Below are 17,575 nucleotides of genomic sequence, written 5' to 3'. Positions count from 1 at the left end.
ACGGTAACATTTATTTCATGATCGTTGATCATTACATTTCAAAGTATATTTGATGCTCCGAACACGTGTTGCATTCACATTAATATAGCCGCAAACACTAACTCCCCTTAACAGCGTCGCTGTAAGATAAGCCTCATGGCACTGCAGATATTACACATAAATAAATAAGTAAATAAAAGGTAGATATATAAGCAATGAAACATAAGGTTGACTGTGGTAGCAGAGAAAGGAGACACGTTAGACATCACATTAAAATGACATCAGTCATTGGTGTGAACATAGCGCTTAGAACATGCACTACACTTGTAGTTTACGAGCATTAAGTGGAGCATGCAGAAAAGTATTAGCTAATTCATGACCTGCAAGACCTACGATGCCATGAACTAGTGCCTCAAAATGTGCACTCCTGGTCTTTTGTGCCTCCATTCAAGCCAGTGTATCTATCTCTTTTTCCTGGTTTGCACTGCACCGTTTTCACATGTTAAAGGTAAACCATCTCGGTACTGATTGTGCTTGTTAATCATGTCGCCTTACAGCAAAGAAACAGTACTACCAAATGAGACAAAACAAAAGCATGAACACAGTGCTGACTGACAACTGTATGCATTTACTACCATGCTTTGCCTTTTACACACAGAACAAAGCCAAGTAAGGACAATAAAGAAACAGCGAATGGAGAAAGAGCACACAACTAAGGGCAGGAGCCAGTGCACCCGCCTGTCAGACAGATGTATTAGTGGTAGACTAAGTGAGCGTAACAAAGCCAGCAAGCTTGCCTTGCATTGTCAGCAGTGCAAATGTACTGTTTTGCCTCTGTGAAACACTGTTAGGGCCCCTGATAATTTTACAAGAGAAATGGTAGCATTCGAGATTGACTGCTCAACAGATTTCTGTCAGCAGCCCTTCTCTTAACCTTACAGAACAATAAATCCAAATTACTTGCTGTGGCATTGTGACCAATGGGATGAATGCATGGTGGTAGTGCCAAGTGTGCCTACCATTTCTTTTGAGGCTTTTGAGGACAGAGATACAATGGCATATAACTTGTAATTTACATGCATGTTGCATGCCTGTCTCAATGTCTTGTGGTGAGTACTGTTTGCCATTTTAAATGCAAACCAACCAGCCAAGCTTTATAAAACCTCAACGTGCGACACTGCACATCCTGTGCCACAGGAGCCACGTGTCCCCTGAAAACGTTTTTGAGCTCCAATGCCTTCACACGTGGTTTCGTGTGGCAAAGACCCAAAAAGGCATGCTTGAAAAATGCGAGCAATCGGGGTGCCTTTTTTGGGCTATTCAACACTGAACACCCAAAAAGACGCAAAAAAGGACCACCATGCCACCGAGGAGGGGATTTCATCTGGAAAATGCGCTGCTTGTCTGTGTAGAGACAGTCCCACGTCGGCTTCTCCAAGTAGACAAGGCGTCAGTGGCACAATCGTTCTGTAAAAGAAAGAGTAAAATCACTAACCGAGATTACAGCATTTCCCCCTGGAGGTATAATAAAAAATTGCATAATTCCCAACCAATGAACGGGAGCAAAGACATTGCCTTTCTGAATGCCACAACAGGCCACATCACTGAAAACTGCGCAAAATCTTGTGATCTTCAACTAATGCTCAGGCGATGACTGACAACAGTAATGGAAAATGTACAATTATGTCTGGTCACATAGTATTCAACACTGGAAAGTTGAGTACAGTAGAATCTTGTTGATACGATCCTGTTTCGTACTATTTCCCATCGCCAATCTTTAAGATCGAGAACAGAAAAATGACCAAATACAGTTTCACTTTTTCACCTGCTAATACGTTTACAGAAAAACACATTCCTTTGGCACCAACAATCAGTACATCGCCAAACTTCGATCACATTGCTATGTACTATTTGAAGACGATGACGTGGACACTTGGATATAGTGGGACATACCCATAAAGGCCGATTTATACTAGGCCAACATGACACCGTTTTTGGCCTGCCGACTGTTCATGACAGCATTTTCCTTCCTTGGCTGCCGGTTGGCCACAGCGGTTTCCGTCTTGTAAACTGCTGTCGCCAACAGTCGCAGACCAAAATCGGTGTCGTGTCAGCCTAGTGTGAATCAGCCTTAAGCAATCGCTGGCTGATCTGAGGACGACGTGTCTTGTTTTGATGTTGGCTGGGTTCCATGTTGGCCAGTGCTTGCTACCCCTTATAAGTACACCGTGTAAATAGTTTACCATCCACTAGATCCTATGTGAACGAGAAACAGCACAGACAATCGAGAGCAGTAGCTACCTATTGCAGCAGCTTCCCTGCAGTACCTGCTTACCAGTGTCATGTGAAAACACTGGCACACACAGTTTTCTCTTCGGGTGCCGGCAAATGACCTTAGAGGTGTTTGCCGATTTCTTCCTTCATGGTCGTTGCATGTCGTGTTCTACCACGATAAGCATATTTCCCAATCTGACTGCACATGAGGCATATGTCTTTGAAAATGTACTGCATGCTCTTAATAGTCGATAAACCAAATGTGCCGCTGTTAGAAAGTGTTCATATTGTTCATTCTGTTCTGAAGTGGCCCTGCTGCTGATTGTCAAATGCTATGCTGTTTGAAGAAAGATGGGCACCATCAGGCACTTTGCCTTCTGCCCTCCTTGTGAAGTGTACATGTATTTATACATGAATAAACTTCACACCTGTAAATGCCATGAAAGCAGTATAATGTCCTGGAGTGTGGGAATATTTGAAAATTTCTAATAACGAATCAAATACAGTGGACACCCATTAAACAAAGCTCAGCTCAAGGAAAATTACTGAAGAATGAAATTAAATAGGATTATTTGGTTGGTTTCCTATGGCCGGCACAGTAAAACACTTCAGTTATTTGAAACAGTATTTATTTGCTACCTTTGGTTAAATGGCACAAAAGCTGAACACTAGGAATGAAATTGTTCATTGCCAACGCCATAGTCAGGATAGACCAATCCAGTAGCCATCCATGGGCTTCAAGAACCTTCCCAATCATTCGTGCATTGGTTTGTGCTGCTGTTTAGGCCTAAATGCAGTGGGTGTTTCGGTCTGATGGAGATGAAAAAAACGGCTGCATAAAGCACTGTCACTAGAAAAGAAGCTGCAAGTTCTTCAGGAGCTCAATCAAAGCGGCCTGTCCAAGACGGAGGTTGCAAAAAAGCTCGACATCTCGAAGTCCACACTATCGCACATTTTGAAGGTGCTGTCAAGAATGTAACATTCCCTTTAAAACAAATGAGGGTGCAAACGTCATAATCAGAACTGGTTTTGGCACGTAAAACCCCAGAAAGAAGAACCATGGAGAGAGCGGGGAAAACCATTCTAACTAGCCTGAGTCATCAACAAACCATAGAGAATGGTTTCGATAAACACTGCTTGGATTGAGATGAACAAGCAATGCATGTGCTATACTAGAACAATAGGTCAACATAAGAATAAGTGCGTTTTATAGTAAGAGAGAAAGCTTAGTGGTGCCTGGAGAGGTTAGCCTAGTGTCAGGCTAGGCATGCAACTCCAGGTGAAATGATGAGGTATAAAAGAAACAAAGTGGGAGGAAAGAAAATCAAGAAAACAATATTTTCACGATAAGCAGCCTCGTCTTACTATTGTGTAAATACAAGCACATAGAAGTGCTAGTAATGATGAGTATTAGTTGCAATACTGTACTAATGATTCTGTGAAAAGGACAAGCCATCTTTGGGTATGCCAGTGTCAGATAAAATTTATAAAAGACTCACAAAGAGGTGGCACAACTTGTTTGGAATGGGTGATGGAGGTTGCTGTGGTGTTCTGGCCAGGCTCTGTACCCGCTTCTCAGACATTTCCGGTGGGAAGCTCTCCGCCTTCTTGTGCATGTTGTTAAATTTGTTGCATAAGCCGAGAACCCATGACTCCTGTAAATTATTTGAATTAGAACACATAGAAACTGAACACTACATGATGGAAAGATGAGTGAGCTATGTGGCCAAGAATACACATACAAGGTGGAATTAAATGTTTCCAGACTTGCTCTGTTTTGAACATTGAAACGCTGTCACCTACAAAATAGCTCCCTTGCACATAGAGCGCTCCCAATGTTCCGGTCACTTAGAAAATATATGTTGGAAGTGGTTTTTCCAGATAGAGTCAAGCACCCTCCTCCCACCAGGCTTTATTTTCAAATTTCATGACTCAATAACAAGCTTTATTACAACTTTCGAGCCGAGTTTTTAATTTTGGGAGGAGAGCAAGATAAGCAAGAGCAAGTTCTGATGAATGACCCGCCTTTCACAACTTTGCACAAGCGAGTTTCTTGCCGCAAACATCGTTCCTCTTGCACATTTACTCTACTAATCAGATTGGCTCCCACTTAATTCACTCGCTTCTCAAGATGAAAAAAAAAAGGCTCAAAGATTGCGAATTTGACAAGATTGCTTTAATAAAGCTCAAATCATAGAAGGGTGCTTGACTCATTTGGAAAGACATCCAGGCCGTATTCACAAAATGGCAGGAGCACTAGATTGCTGGTCAAGGGTGCTATAGGAAAGGTGACAGTGTTTGAATACACAAAAATGACTGTACAAAACAGAGCCAGTCTCGATACGCTTTGATACTACCTCGTATATATACGACTTTTGTCTGTAAAGTTCGGAGCCATTTATTTTCTTCCGAAGAAGTGATTCCCTGAAGCATCTGTTGGCAAGTGTGTGTAACACCATCTTTTGCAACTAAACAGTGTTTTTCGGGTTAGTTGCTGTGGCAGCCACTACATGGCATTATGTGGCGGAAAAATCCAGTGTGCACGGTGCCAGAGGTTCAAAGGCAAGGGTATGTAATTGAAAGGGCAGTGCTTGCAGTAAATAAGGAAATTGGGACGCTATCTAAGGCAATCAATTTAAGGCAAGACAAACCTCATCTACAAAGGCAAAGGCTAACAAAAGATTTGTGGCACAAAATGACAAGAAACACAAGAGGGACAGGATAGGATGCCAGACTTTCAACTAGTGTATTTTGAGCACCCCCCCCCACCACCCAAATATATATTTTTCAAGAACGTGCACATGCGGAGAATGCAGATCGTGCAGACAAACTATCTTGCAGCACTATCTACATATAACGATACGGAAGGCACACTAATGCAACCATCTCCCTTCTTAATATGAAAGGCTTCAAGCACTTCACGGGCTTATGTTACTGTACTCCTTCCTATCAGGCACGTCCCCCAAACCATGGTACGCCGCCGCATGAAGCACAATGGAATGGCAGGTATGAACCCACACCATTCGTAATTGATAATACGCATTCCCTTAGGCTGTCACTAACACAGCAGCCTGTTTAGCCTATGTAAACATTGCCACAGCTCAACGGAATGTAATAAATGATGCCCACCACGCAATGCATAAGTGGCCTGGCATGCTTCTTTTTACAAACAAGTTTGGCCTTTTGGGGAGAAACACAGGCACACAGCTTCGACAACTTGTTAGGTGCCGAGAAAACCACTTGGACGTCACGCCTATTTGCAACTTTTTTCAAGTTGTGGGCAATCTTATGCATGTAAGGTAATAGCAGTGGTCTCTTCTGCGTGGCCTCAGGCTTTGGCTGCAGCAGAAAGGATGCATCACTCGCAGAAAAAGTTCTGGTCAGCCTTGTCACGATGATAGCAGTTTGTATTGCGCTTCCTCCTAACTGTCTGTTAAGCCAAGTACCCAGCACAACAAGCTACTTTTGCACAAGCTGGAGTGGCACATAAAAGTGCACATGCTCATTCTAAGAAGTATATGCATGCTTAAATACAGAAATTCTTGTTTTCAGTCGGGAAAATTAGTTTTGCACGATCATTCATTAATTACGATAGAAGATTGGGCGAGTTGGTCATGGTTTATAACGGCGGTGTTGCGTAGCACGTGAAATGAAGGAAAAAGGACAGATGAGTAAAGAGCACTAACTTCCAACTGATGTTTATTTGCAGATGAGCATTATTTATAGAGCAGCAAACAGAAAGACCACAGAAAAAAGGAAGATACCCAGAGCCAGTGCATCGTTGCCAAGTGAGATCGCTTTTGTTAACATGTACCCACGATTTCCCTACGCCCTGCCAAGTAATCATGCTCAAGCCGTGAGGGAGCAATGGACGGGATGCTTACGCAGCAGTCACCTAACTTGTAAATATTCTCTGCTTGTATGATTTCTCGGGTTAACTGCGACCTGTGCTTTGCCAATACCACACAATCATAAAGAAAGGAGGCGCATCCACAATCACGGCAATGACTGCCAAGACGACCCTGCACCGCATTGTACACGTTGGTTCGGTGCTCACGCAAGCGGTCGTTGAGACACCTGCCAGTCTGAATCCCTCTGCACGAGACGAAGCGTGACTTGTGGTTGATGGAGCCCAAAGAAAAGTTTGCGCGTGGTGCGTTGACTCCTAGACAAAGCTTCTGAAGTTTCTCTGGTGCCGAACAAAACCACATGCACGTTGGCGCCCTGGACAATCTTCTAACTTTGAGTGGGCCGAGCCGAAGGGCAAAAGTGGTTTGCTACTTCTTGGTACATACATCCAGCAAATGTGTGTAGGTGTGAATAGAAGCTTCAAATCACGAAATCGTAGAGTGTTGGGATCAGGCAATTGAAACGTGAGAACAAGCGGCTGCAGGCACTCACGGAAAATAGCCACAGTATCTGAGGCAATCTTCTGAAGAACTCATTGTTACATTTTTTTTCAGCCGCTTGTTCTCAAGTTTGAATCGCCCAATTCTAACACTCTTCGATTGCTTGATTTGAAGCTTTTATTCACACCTACACATGTTTGCTGGATGAATGTGCCAAGAAGTGGCAAACCACATTTGTCCTTCGGCTCAGCCCACTCAAAGTTAGTTAAGAGGGGCATTACTAACCGCTGCCTTGCCGACGCCCTCAAGAAATCTTGCCCCCACACAATGCATCATAGTTTTGCACAACAGGTGAGATGGCTGAAAGGTTGCTTAAGGTCATGCAACGAGGGCGTAAGTCTAAAAAACATGACAACTCTGAAAAGAGCCAGCCTGTCGTTTCGCCGTACGTGCACAGCATTTGGCACAGGTTAAAGAAGATTGTCCAGGGCGCCGTGTACATGTGGTTTTCTCGGCACCAGAGAAACTTCAGAAGCTTTGTCTAGGAGTCAACACACCACACGCAAACTTTTCTTTGTGGTCCATCAACCACAAGTCACGCTTTGTCTCGTGCATAGAGGGAGTCGTTTACCTCAATCCCACTGAAGTTCGGTAGGACTTATGTCGGCCAGACTGGCAGGTGTCTCAATGACCGCCTGCGTGAGCACCGAAACAATGTGTACAATGCGGTGCAGGGGCATCTTGGCATTCATTGCTATGAGTGTGGATGTGCTCCCTTTCTTTATGATTGCGTGGTATTGGCAAGGCACAGGCCACAGTTAACCCAAGAAATCATACAAGCAGAGAATATTTACAAGTTAGGTGACTGCTGCGTAAGCATCCCGTCCATTGCTCTCTCACGGCTTGAGCATGATTACTTGGCAGGGCGTAGGGAAATCATGGGTACATGTTAACAAAAGCGATCTCACCTGTCAACGATGCACTGGCTCTGGGTATCCTTTTTTCTGTTTGCTGCTAGTATAAATAATGCTCATCTGCAAATAAACATCAGTTGGAAGTTAGCACTATTTACTCTTCTCTGTCCTTTTTCTTACATTTCGCACGCGATGCAACACCGCCATTCATCCATGGTGTTTAACGTCCTAAGCTAGGGCTACGAGAGACCACTTTAGAGGAGGGCTTCAGAACCTGCGAGCTTGTGCTTATCAAATCTTTCATGGTAACATCTTCATGGTTGCATGTAGGAAAACCAAGGCCCAAATAGTCAACCTGACTAGTATGTGCTACCTCTCCAGAGCTGCCTGTATACACGTAGTAAAGATAACTTCTCATGCTCAGACACTTTACTCATAGCCTGAGCGGCCAAAAGCCATTCTGAATGCATTAATATGACTACCTAAAACCAATAATGTGAAATGTGTCCAGCAACTGGTGACTGCATGACGTGACTTAAACCATATTTGAACAAAACATTTTTCTTCTGGCAGCAGTCTAGCTCTGAAAACAGCCGCATAAGAGCATAATATATTGACATCAATTTCATTCTACAAGGCAGGTATGCAGAGTGACAAATATTCCAAGCTAATAGGCATAGTCTGACAATCATTAACAAAAGAAGAGTGATGTTTACCAAGCCGCTCGTCCTACAACTGATTTTGTCGAGGTGTGGATACTTTTGTACCAGCCCTTCTACAGCTCTGGTGATGGATACCCATAAGCAAACTGTTGATACTTTTATACGGTGCCAGTGCAGCGTGGCAATAGTACTTAGGAGAATAATTCAAAAGTTCAAAAGGAATTTTACCTCACACTATCATTTCATGTCAGTCAGGTCAACATCAATGCCACAATGGGAACACAATGATTCGCCCGCATATGAAAGCACATGTCCACCCAACTTGAAAACTTCTCTACAACAATGCCACGTTCACTACGCTTGTAGCATTTCCATAAAAATTTGCCTGACAAAAAAAAAACGCCTGTATATACAGCTTTCCCTCTGTCTTTTCTTTAATGGAAATAGACTTACTTGAAAATAAGGATACCACTTATACGAGAAATCTCAGTGTGGTGTTAGCTAATCACCAGTTTCATTAATTAACTTCGTAATTAATCACGTGGGGCACATGTTCTGACTGCGTAAACAAGGCTAAGCAATAATGAAGAAAATTATGTGGATAACAGCAGTTTCGAGAGAAGGATCAATATCTCCAGCGGGTTACATTCATGTTTCACTCATCAACACGAAGCTTGAAATGTGCTTATGTTCTTGCTTTCTCGAGCTGTGTTGCGCTGTGTTTCTTGCCGATGTCTTCGACATGGGCGAGAAGCGCAGTCTCCAGACTGACAAAAAATTTTGTCATCGGCAAGTGGCTTTTTATCTTTGTGCAAGTCCTCAAAAGGCTGGGAAGAGTTGTAGAGGCTCATTCACACCGGCGACTGGCAGTGGTCGCACGACCAAGTTGGTCGCAAATGGTCGCTTTTCTCCAAAAGTGACCATTTTGGGCCAGTCGCTCGCTGCTCGATTTAAGGCTCATTCACACCGGCAACTTGCGGAGGTCGCGCGACCATTTGCGACTCGCGACCAAAAAGCGACCGATGTTCACACCGGCAAGCCCGGCTGAGCGCGACTCGCAAGTCGCAATCCCGGAGATTATCGTTCTCAGCGAGAACACTATATAGGAATCTACGCAGTTCGTGCGTACTTCGATGGCGCTGTGTAAATTTGTTTCGCGTTCCGGCAACAGCCATGGATTTGGATTCGAATGATGGCTGGATTTTGATTCGAGCGAACAGGAAGACGTCGTCCCTGTGCTGATGTGCTCTGCCATGGTGTCAGCTGTAGCAGCGCAGAAGCCTCCGAAGAAAACGCTACGGGTTAGTGCGCCTGTGCCTCCGCTCGCGTTAAGTGGCTGGCCACGCAAGCCGCCTCCTTCCCGAACTTTGTGCGCATGACGAGTATTATAGAGAGAAAGTTGTAATTTCTAGTTCGCATTGCATGGGATTCGGTGCATAATATTAAAGCGAAGCTGTTGACCTTTGGGTGGCGTGCTCATCCAACGAACGGCAGCTGGAAAAAGGGTTTGTGTTGTGCTTTCTTTTCCTGTTTAGCTTCCAGCGAATGCGACCGCGTACATTCGACACGTTGCTGCAACTGCTGCATCCCAACATCACAAGACAAGACACCAATTACTGGCCTGTAGTCTGCATATGGTGGCGTGGACATTGCATTTGGCGTGGAGGACGCCGGATAAAAACACATGACATCATTTTCGGCGTGGCGCTGATTGGTTGAGCAGCTTTGCGACCACGGTCGTGCGACTGAAAAATCGAGCAGCGAGCGACTGGCCCAAAATGGTCGATTTTCCAGAAAAGCGCCCATTTGCAACCATTCGGGACTGGTCGCTTTGCGACCAACTTGATCGCGCGACCACTGTGAGTCACCGGTGTGAATGAGCCTTCATCAGTCGCGCGACCGTGGTCGCAAAGCTGCTAAAGCAATCAGCGCCGCGCCGAAAGTGACGTTATGAGTTTTTATCCCGCGTCCTCACGCCAAATACAATGTGCACGCCACCATATGCAGACTACAGGCCGGTAATTGGTGTCTTGTCTTGTGTTTCTCGGGCGCAGCAGTTGTAGCAACGTGTCGAATGTACGCGGGCGCATTCGCTGGAAGCTAAACAGCAGGAAAAGAAAGCACGACACAAACCCTTTTTCCAGCTGCCGTTCGTTGGATGAGCACGCCACCCAAAGGTCAACAGCTTCGCTTTAATATTATGCACCGAATCTCACGCAATGCGAACTAGAAATTACAAGTTGCGCTCGATATTACTCGTTGTCATACGCACAAAGTTCGGGTAGGAGGCGGCGTGCGTGGCCGGCCACTTTACGCGAGCGGAGGCACGGGTGCACCCACCAGCGTTGCGTTTTCTTCGGAGGCTTCCGCGCTGCCACAGCTGACACCACGGCAGAGCACATCAGCACAGGGACGACGTCTTCCTGTTCGCTCGAATCAAAATCCATGGCTGTTGCTGGAACGCGAAACCAATTTACACAGTGCACGCGAACTGCGTAGATTAGTCCTAGAGTTCTCGCTGAGAACGGGATTGCGACTTGCCGGTCGCGCTCAGCCGGGCTTGCCGGTGTGAACATAAGTCGCCTTCGGTCGCTTTTTGATCGCGAGTCGCAATGGTCGCGCGACCTCCTCAAGTCGCCGTTGTGAATGAGCCTTAGGAATACTCGGGCAGCGTGTACCCTTTACTCGACGGTCCGTCAAAATTGCAACAAGTGGCACCCCGGTTTGGTTACACGAGGTACTTTTGACTGCGAGGGTCGGGTTCAAACTTCTCGAACCCGTACGGGGCTCTATCGCGATCGAAAGCGCTTGTACGACACCGCGGTATTAAATAGCAAACACCAAGGGACTTACCAACGTGTTGCCGTTGATAGTTGCCGGAGATGAGAGAGCCGTCAGCAACTCTTCATGTCGCCCTGCCTGCAGCGTTAGTTTCTTCATCCAACCGGTCTCGAGAACGCCCAGGCAAACAACGCTGGATGTCATAGCTCGCGGTGGTTAAAAAAAAGTAAATAAAACGCTCTAACTACAAAGAAGAGTGGGCATCTTGTCCAGCGCGGCTCAGATGGGTCAGATAAACCACACAACACCTACTGTAAAGCGCGCGAAGCAACTTGCATTACGGTGTGGCATCACAGGGCGGCATGGCGTGGCGCTAGTGTCTGCTGGAATTGTCATGTCAAATTTGTCGACGGAAATAATTTTTATTAATAGCAGTGCGTCAGTTCTTTTCAGAACATCTCAGAAAAACAAGAAATATGATTTGTTCAATTGTATAACAAGTCAAGCATTCGTATGCAAAAAAAAAAAACATTATGCGAACTTGTCTAGGCTTAGCAAAACATGTACTCGAAAAAACGGTTCGTTATATGTACTCTGAAATAGTGGCAACAAGAAAAATAATTGTCAGCATTAATCATTTAACTAGTCCATGGAGTTTTGTTTCTTTCCTCCATGAACTAATCCAAAGAAACGTTGCGATGTGACGCGGAAGGCGACGTAACTGGCTACTGATGTACCACGGCTACTGATCTGTAGATTTTTAGAGATTTTCAGTGATATTGTCACGAAGTTAACGAGCGAGGCCTTGGCAAAACGGTGTTCCTTTAATAATGGCTGACACTCGAAGAGCGTGCATTCCACTACGCACTTCGTCATTCTCGTTCTAGTGGCCGGAGGTGTGTTCTCCCCTCTCAAAAGCGACTGTCCCGTCGCGAGGTCGGGTGGTTACAATAAAGCGCATAAATTGGTAGGATAGCTCTAATGGCAAATGTGGTCACAGAAAGCAAAGGATAACCACAACACTGCGTAGGACGGCGAAGGGATTGAATGGTGCACTTCGCTGGCGGGCGTAGTATAGCTTCATCCCTACTACGTGCATAACTTCGGAACGGGGACGTCATTGGCTCAAGCGAGGGGCACGATCTCGTAATTCACATCGCTAAGGCGACGCACAATCTCGTATGGGCCGATGTATCGTCGCAGTAATTTCTCCGAGAGCCCACGGTGGCGGACAGGTGTCCACACGTAGTATGCGTGTGGAAACATATCGAAACATACTTCGAAACATATCTGAGGTTCGGTGTCTTCCAAGGGGGCGGGGGCTACTACTTTATTTCATTTGAAGGTTTTACTAATAGTCGATGTATATATATATATATATATTGTTCGTTGGTAGTAATCTCGTATTTCGGCAGAAACATTTCAGTAAAACCGCATCCCTTACTGCATTTATGGAGTTCCTGCCGATCACGCATGTGCTTGCTGCACTAAATTTAGGGTGGCCCACCCTCATATCACCCCCACATTTAGGTTGCCCCTCCTCCCCCTCCTCTCCCTATATCACCCCAAATCTAGGTTGCCCCCCACATATCACCCCCATAAATTCATGTCAAATAGAAAGGGACCAAGCCCAAGAATGTCTTGCTTGCCTATGGTGATAACAAACCACGGTGGGACTGCCCGAAGGTGAGGTCCGAGAAGTGGAGAGGCTTGTGTGGATCAACAAAAAGGAATTGAAAACACCAAACAATATTTATCTATGCGGCCGTCATTTCATAACAGGCATGTTATGTTTGCAGTGACCCATCTCTGTGCTCAGTGTGCCACCGCGGAGTTGATAACTGCACACTGCATCTTGCAGAGGCTGATTTATGTCCAAAGCTGAAGCACCAAGTTGATCGTAGCAAACGTGCCTTTCTTTTCATGGAAACCTACCAAGCTCTTTGATGAAACAAACCCCAAATGGGCACCAAGCATGTTCAGTCATGGATGCAGAGAATTTTAGGTGCAGTAAATTGGGGGCAGCAAAGAATGTTGTTTCTTCTCTACAGGTGCTTCATCAGGTGAATCTTGTGAGGTTGTCGTGTTGTTGGCTGGTGCAAAGCTAGCAATAATTATTTTCTCCACAAGCTTTGTTAGCAGCTGTTGAGCTCCGGTTACAGCCACTTGCAAGTTATTTATGGAAAAGAACAACGATAAATATGAACCTTACAATTCGTTAGTTGACGCAGAACTAGCAGACATGCTTTCTGTAAACACTGCATCCCCACTCAGTGACACCGCAACACAGTCCACTGTGACAATTGAAAATCATTGATGTTTTCAAAGTTGAATTTATTTCAAGCCGTACTGGCGCTGCAATCCCCTCATGATATATGTGCTCGGTAATGGTGGGCACATGACCTGACATCACGTACAACATATATATTGATACAACTGCAGTGATTGGTACTGTCACAAAAACTTTCTCTTTTTGTTTATTTGTGGAATCAATCTTTTTAGTATAATCTCAGTATGTTGTACTTTCTTAGGCTGTTTCCCTGACTTTGCAGTTTGTCAGTTTGTGGATATTTACTTAGAAAATAGGTGCTACCAGGTGCGAAATGCAATTACCAGAGAATGGGCTTTTATTGCAGTTTTATACTGAACAAGCATGTCTTCCCCTGTTCTGCATAACAAAACGTAACTTTCTACATCAAACCTGCAGATGTAATGTCGGATCAGAGGCATTTTTAAAGCACATCAATCTGTTAATGGATTGAAGAAATTCATTTAAGGAATTCTTTTATTTATATGCTCCGTATGTGCCAGTGGGTCTGCTCGTTCTTGGCCAAGCTTCCAGAATGGGCATGTTCTACTACAATTCCTACATAAAACTCATCAAACCAAACCAGTCTTTGTATAGCATCAAATAGGCAGCGCCAATAAACAAAGCTTCGCATCATACTGTTTTCAAGATGTGCATTGGATCTGCACGCACTCTCAGCAGCGCTGAATTGAATATCTATGGGAACAAAATTGGGCGAAAGAAAGAAAAGGCATGGACATATATTGAAAAATATTGTGAAAAACAATAAATATGTACACATTTAAATATGTAATAAGTGCATGCATGGGTGCAATAATACATAACATGCTAGGAACGCTTACAATATTTCTCAATTGCTGCTGTCCTTGCAAAATATTTCCCTGCTGCCCTCACCTTCCTCCCTCGTGACAGCTAGTGCTTTGAGACATAGTGTTAGACTGCATCAGCTTTGGGATTGGCCCACACTACCCTGTCCTTTCCTCATATATGTTACATAAAAGCTCTGGAACCTTGTACCGCACCATTGACTCAATTCGATCATGTTTTAAGATTTATTTGTTGAAGTACAATTGCCATTGTCATTTCACCACAGTCTATTTCTATCACCACAGTTTCACCACAGTCTCGCATGTCTGTCATTTCCATGACATAGACATAGGTTTGTATGATTGTAAAGCACTTAGTCGCAGATGTCATCACAATCAGTATTTTTCTCGCTTATGCCTGTTCAGTACCTATGAAGAAGCCAACAATCAGCATGTCGAGCTGCCATAGCAAAAACCATGCCATCGTATGATTGTCATCAGTGTAATAGTCATCTTGTTGCTGCCATCACACATGCGCTTTTGTCGTATGCACATAACTGCTCACCTTACTCAAACGTGTTGGTCCATAGTAATGCTTTGAAGAATCCCAAACAATGCTGAATAGCTAGTAACTTTCAAAATTTTTTGCATAACATTAATCCCACAGTGCAGAAGTCTGCAGAATTTTTTTTTACGTTACCAGCATTTTGGCTGTGCCTACTTGATTGCAGCCATGTCTCTGCACTTCCACATATTTATTTAATTGTCTTGGCCCAGATGGACATGTGCAGGTAAATTTTCTGTTATGTACAACCTAGTTGTGTTTTTGTAATCCCTTGTGTACCTTTTTTTCCTGGTATGTGGGGGCTACAGGTTTACACTTCAAATGCAGTCCTTACCATTACATGTAAGGACTGTGTGTCTTGCACAAACTTTGGTTTTATTCTCTTTCGATGGATGTAATCAGCTTGGACTTTCTGAGTGAAGAAATAAATAGCTAATGTAGAAATGGTGGTTACTGTCCAATCTGCTATCATAGTTTCTCTTGCAATCTTTGCAAATACCACTTCCAGCATTTGCTGTATTCACTTAAAGTATCAGAAAACACACAAAAAACAACATGAAAGACAAACTTTTTATGATATAAATAAAAAATACCAGGACCCACTGTCAACAAGTGTTCACATCCGGTTGGATGCCACTGGCAAAGGCAGCTTATTTGGAACAGATTTATAAATACTTTGTAGCGAAGGATACGAACGCCATAGTGGGTCATGCTTTCCAGCCCTTTCTAGTGGGTCGATCCCTCCTGCGCTTTCCTCGAGAAACACCGCTCGTGTTGAGAGCTCGGGCCTTGAACTAACGGTCAGTCCAAAAGGCTGGTGCCTAATAAACGCCTTTACAAGTGGTGGAGAGTGCTTCTGCCTACAGCATGAATCCTGAATCCTACAGCGTGAATCAATAAGTCACAGCAGGTTGTGCAAAAGCTTATCTTGATATGTTACAACAAACAGACGAACATTGCTTGCAATATACTTCATATTCAAATTTTTTTCTAAAAAGCTGCAATAAGAATGGTCTACCTTGGTATTGCTTCTACTGCCGACATTCATATAGCAATTTCTGAAGAAAGATGTGCACTACAAGAGAAATATATATGCAAAATACATAGTTGATGTTGAATCAGTTTTCTGATAGCTGCAATACCGCTTTTACCTTGTACAATAAGTGAGATGTAAAGATATTGAATAAACAGACAGTAATGAAGACAACTGCAGGCTTGCATCTCCTCATCTGATGGGACTTAGAAATGATTTCTGGTACCCTTGCTTGGCTCATGCAGCGACCTCAGCCATACTTCACAGAAAATGTTAGGTCTCCTAATTTCACAAGTGACTGATTCACACAGACTTGGGAATATGACTAGCACATTTAATGAAATCATTCTTATATATAATTAATCAGTGTTGTAGAGATGAATGTATAGTGTTAACATGGCCAATGCGCCACACATGGTTGTGTTAGATGCAGTATAGCAGCTTCTATTTTGAAGGAGTTTTGGTAGGTTAGCATGTTCCATAAGCGAGGGTGGATCTTATTGGCCCACCTTTGACATGTCTAAAGGTGGTGCCATTAAAGCTTAGCCTTCGTTTTCTACGTTATGTTCAATTAGGTCAGTTTACCTTGGCGTTAGTTTATAGATATTTCATTCAGCATAGCATATTACTTTGGTAACGTAAGATTCTAGGTTACACTATCCTCAGCTCTGGCTTTAGTTACATGATTAGGTGTGTTTAGTTCTGGTTAAATATGTTGGTTCAGGTTATTTATGTCATGCACAGTAAGCCTTTATTAACCAGACTGATCTTAAGGACCACCTCGACCTTTAAAAGTAGCGAGCTCCGAAAGGGCACAGCATTTCAAAATTTAATGAAATCATTCTTATATATAATTAATCAGTATTGTAGAGATGAATGGATAGTGATAACATGGCCAATGCCCCACACATGGTTGTGTTAGGTACAGTATAGCAGCTTATATTTTGAAGGAGTTTTGGTAGGTTAGCATGTTCCATAAGCGAGGGTGGATCTTATTGGCCCATCTTTGACATGTGTAAAGGTGATGCCATTAAAGCTTAGCCTTCGTTTTCTACGTTGTGTTCAATTAGGCCAGTTTACCTTGGCGTTAGCTTATAGATATTTCATTCAGCATAGCATATTACTTTGGTAACGTGAGATTCTAGGTTACACTTTTCCTCAGCTCTGGCTTTAGTTATGTGATTAGGTGTGTTTCGTTCTGGGTAAATATGTTGGTTCAGGTTATTTATGTCATGCACAGTAAGGTTGTAATAACCAGACTGCTCTTAAGGACCACCTCGGCCTTTAAGAGTAGCGAGCTCCAAAGAGGGCAGCGTTTCAGAATTTAATGAAATCATTCTTATTTATAATTGATCAGTATTGTAGAGATGAATGAATAGTGATAACATGGCCAATGCCCCACACATGGTTGTGTTAGGTACAGTATAGCAGCTTATATTTTGAGGGAGTTTTGGTAGTTTAGCGTGTTCCATAAGCCAGGGTGGATCTTATTGGCCCACCTTTGACATGTGTAAAGGTGATGCCATTAGCCGTTGTTTTCTACGTTATGTTCGATTAGGTCAGTTTACCTTGGCGTTAGTTTATAAATATTTCATTCAGCATAGCATATTACTTTGGTAACATGAGATTCTAGGTTACGCTATTCCTCAGCTCTGGCTTTAGTTACGTGATTAGGTGTTTTTAGTTCTGGTTAAATATGTTGGTTCAGGTTATTTATGTCATGCACAGTAAGCTTGTACTATTAACCAGACTGCTCTTAAGGACCACCTCGACCTTTAAGAGTAGTGAGCTCCAAAGGGCGCAGCGTTTCAAAACTTAATGAAATCATTCTTATTTATAATTGATCAGTATTGTAGAGATGAATGAATAGTGATAACATGGCCAATGCCCCACACATGGTTGAG

The 17,575-nt window shown here is 43.7% G+C and overlaps 1 protein-coding gene across 1 annotated transcript; it reads right to left on the bottom strand.

The window, feature by feature from the left end:
- Positions 1–3,687: 3,687 nt before the first annotated feature.
- Positions 3,688–11,275, bottom strand: LOC125944776 (uncharacterized). The gene is made up of 2 exons (XM_049666056.1): positions 11,032–11,275; positions 3,688–3,908 (listed from the first exon to the last, which is right to left on the bottom strand). The coding sequence occupies exons 1-2, from the start codon at positions 11,161–11,163 to the stop codon at positions 3,738–3,740; spliced, it is 303 nt and encodes a 100-aa protein (XP_049522013.1). The 5' UTR covers positions 11,164–11,275; the 3' UTR covers positions 3,688–3,737.
- Positions 11,276–17,575: the final 6,300 nt, after the last annotated feature.

The sequence above is a fragment of the Dermacentor silvarum genome, chromosome 4 (assembly GCF_013339745.2).
Source record: "Dermacentor silvarum isolate Dsil-2018 chromosome 4, BIME_Dsil_1.4, whole genome shotgun sequence".
NCBI classification, from domain to species: Eukaryota; Metazoa; Arthropoda; class Arachnida; order Ixodida; family Ixodidae; genus Dermacentor; species Dermacentor silvarum.
This window is presented reverse-complemented; position numbering and strand designations above follow the sequence as displayed.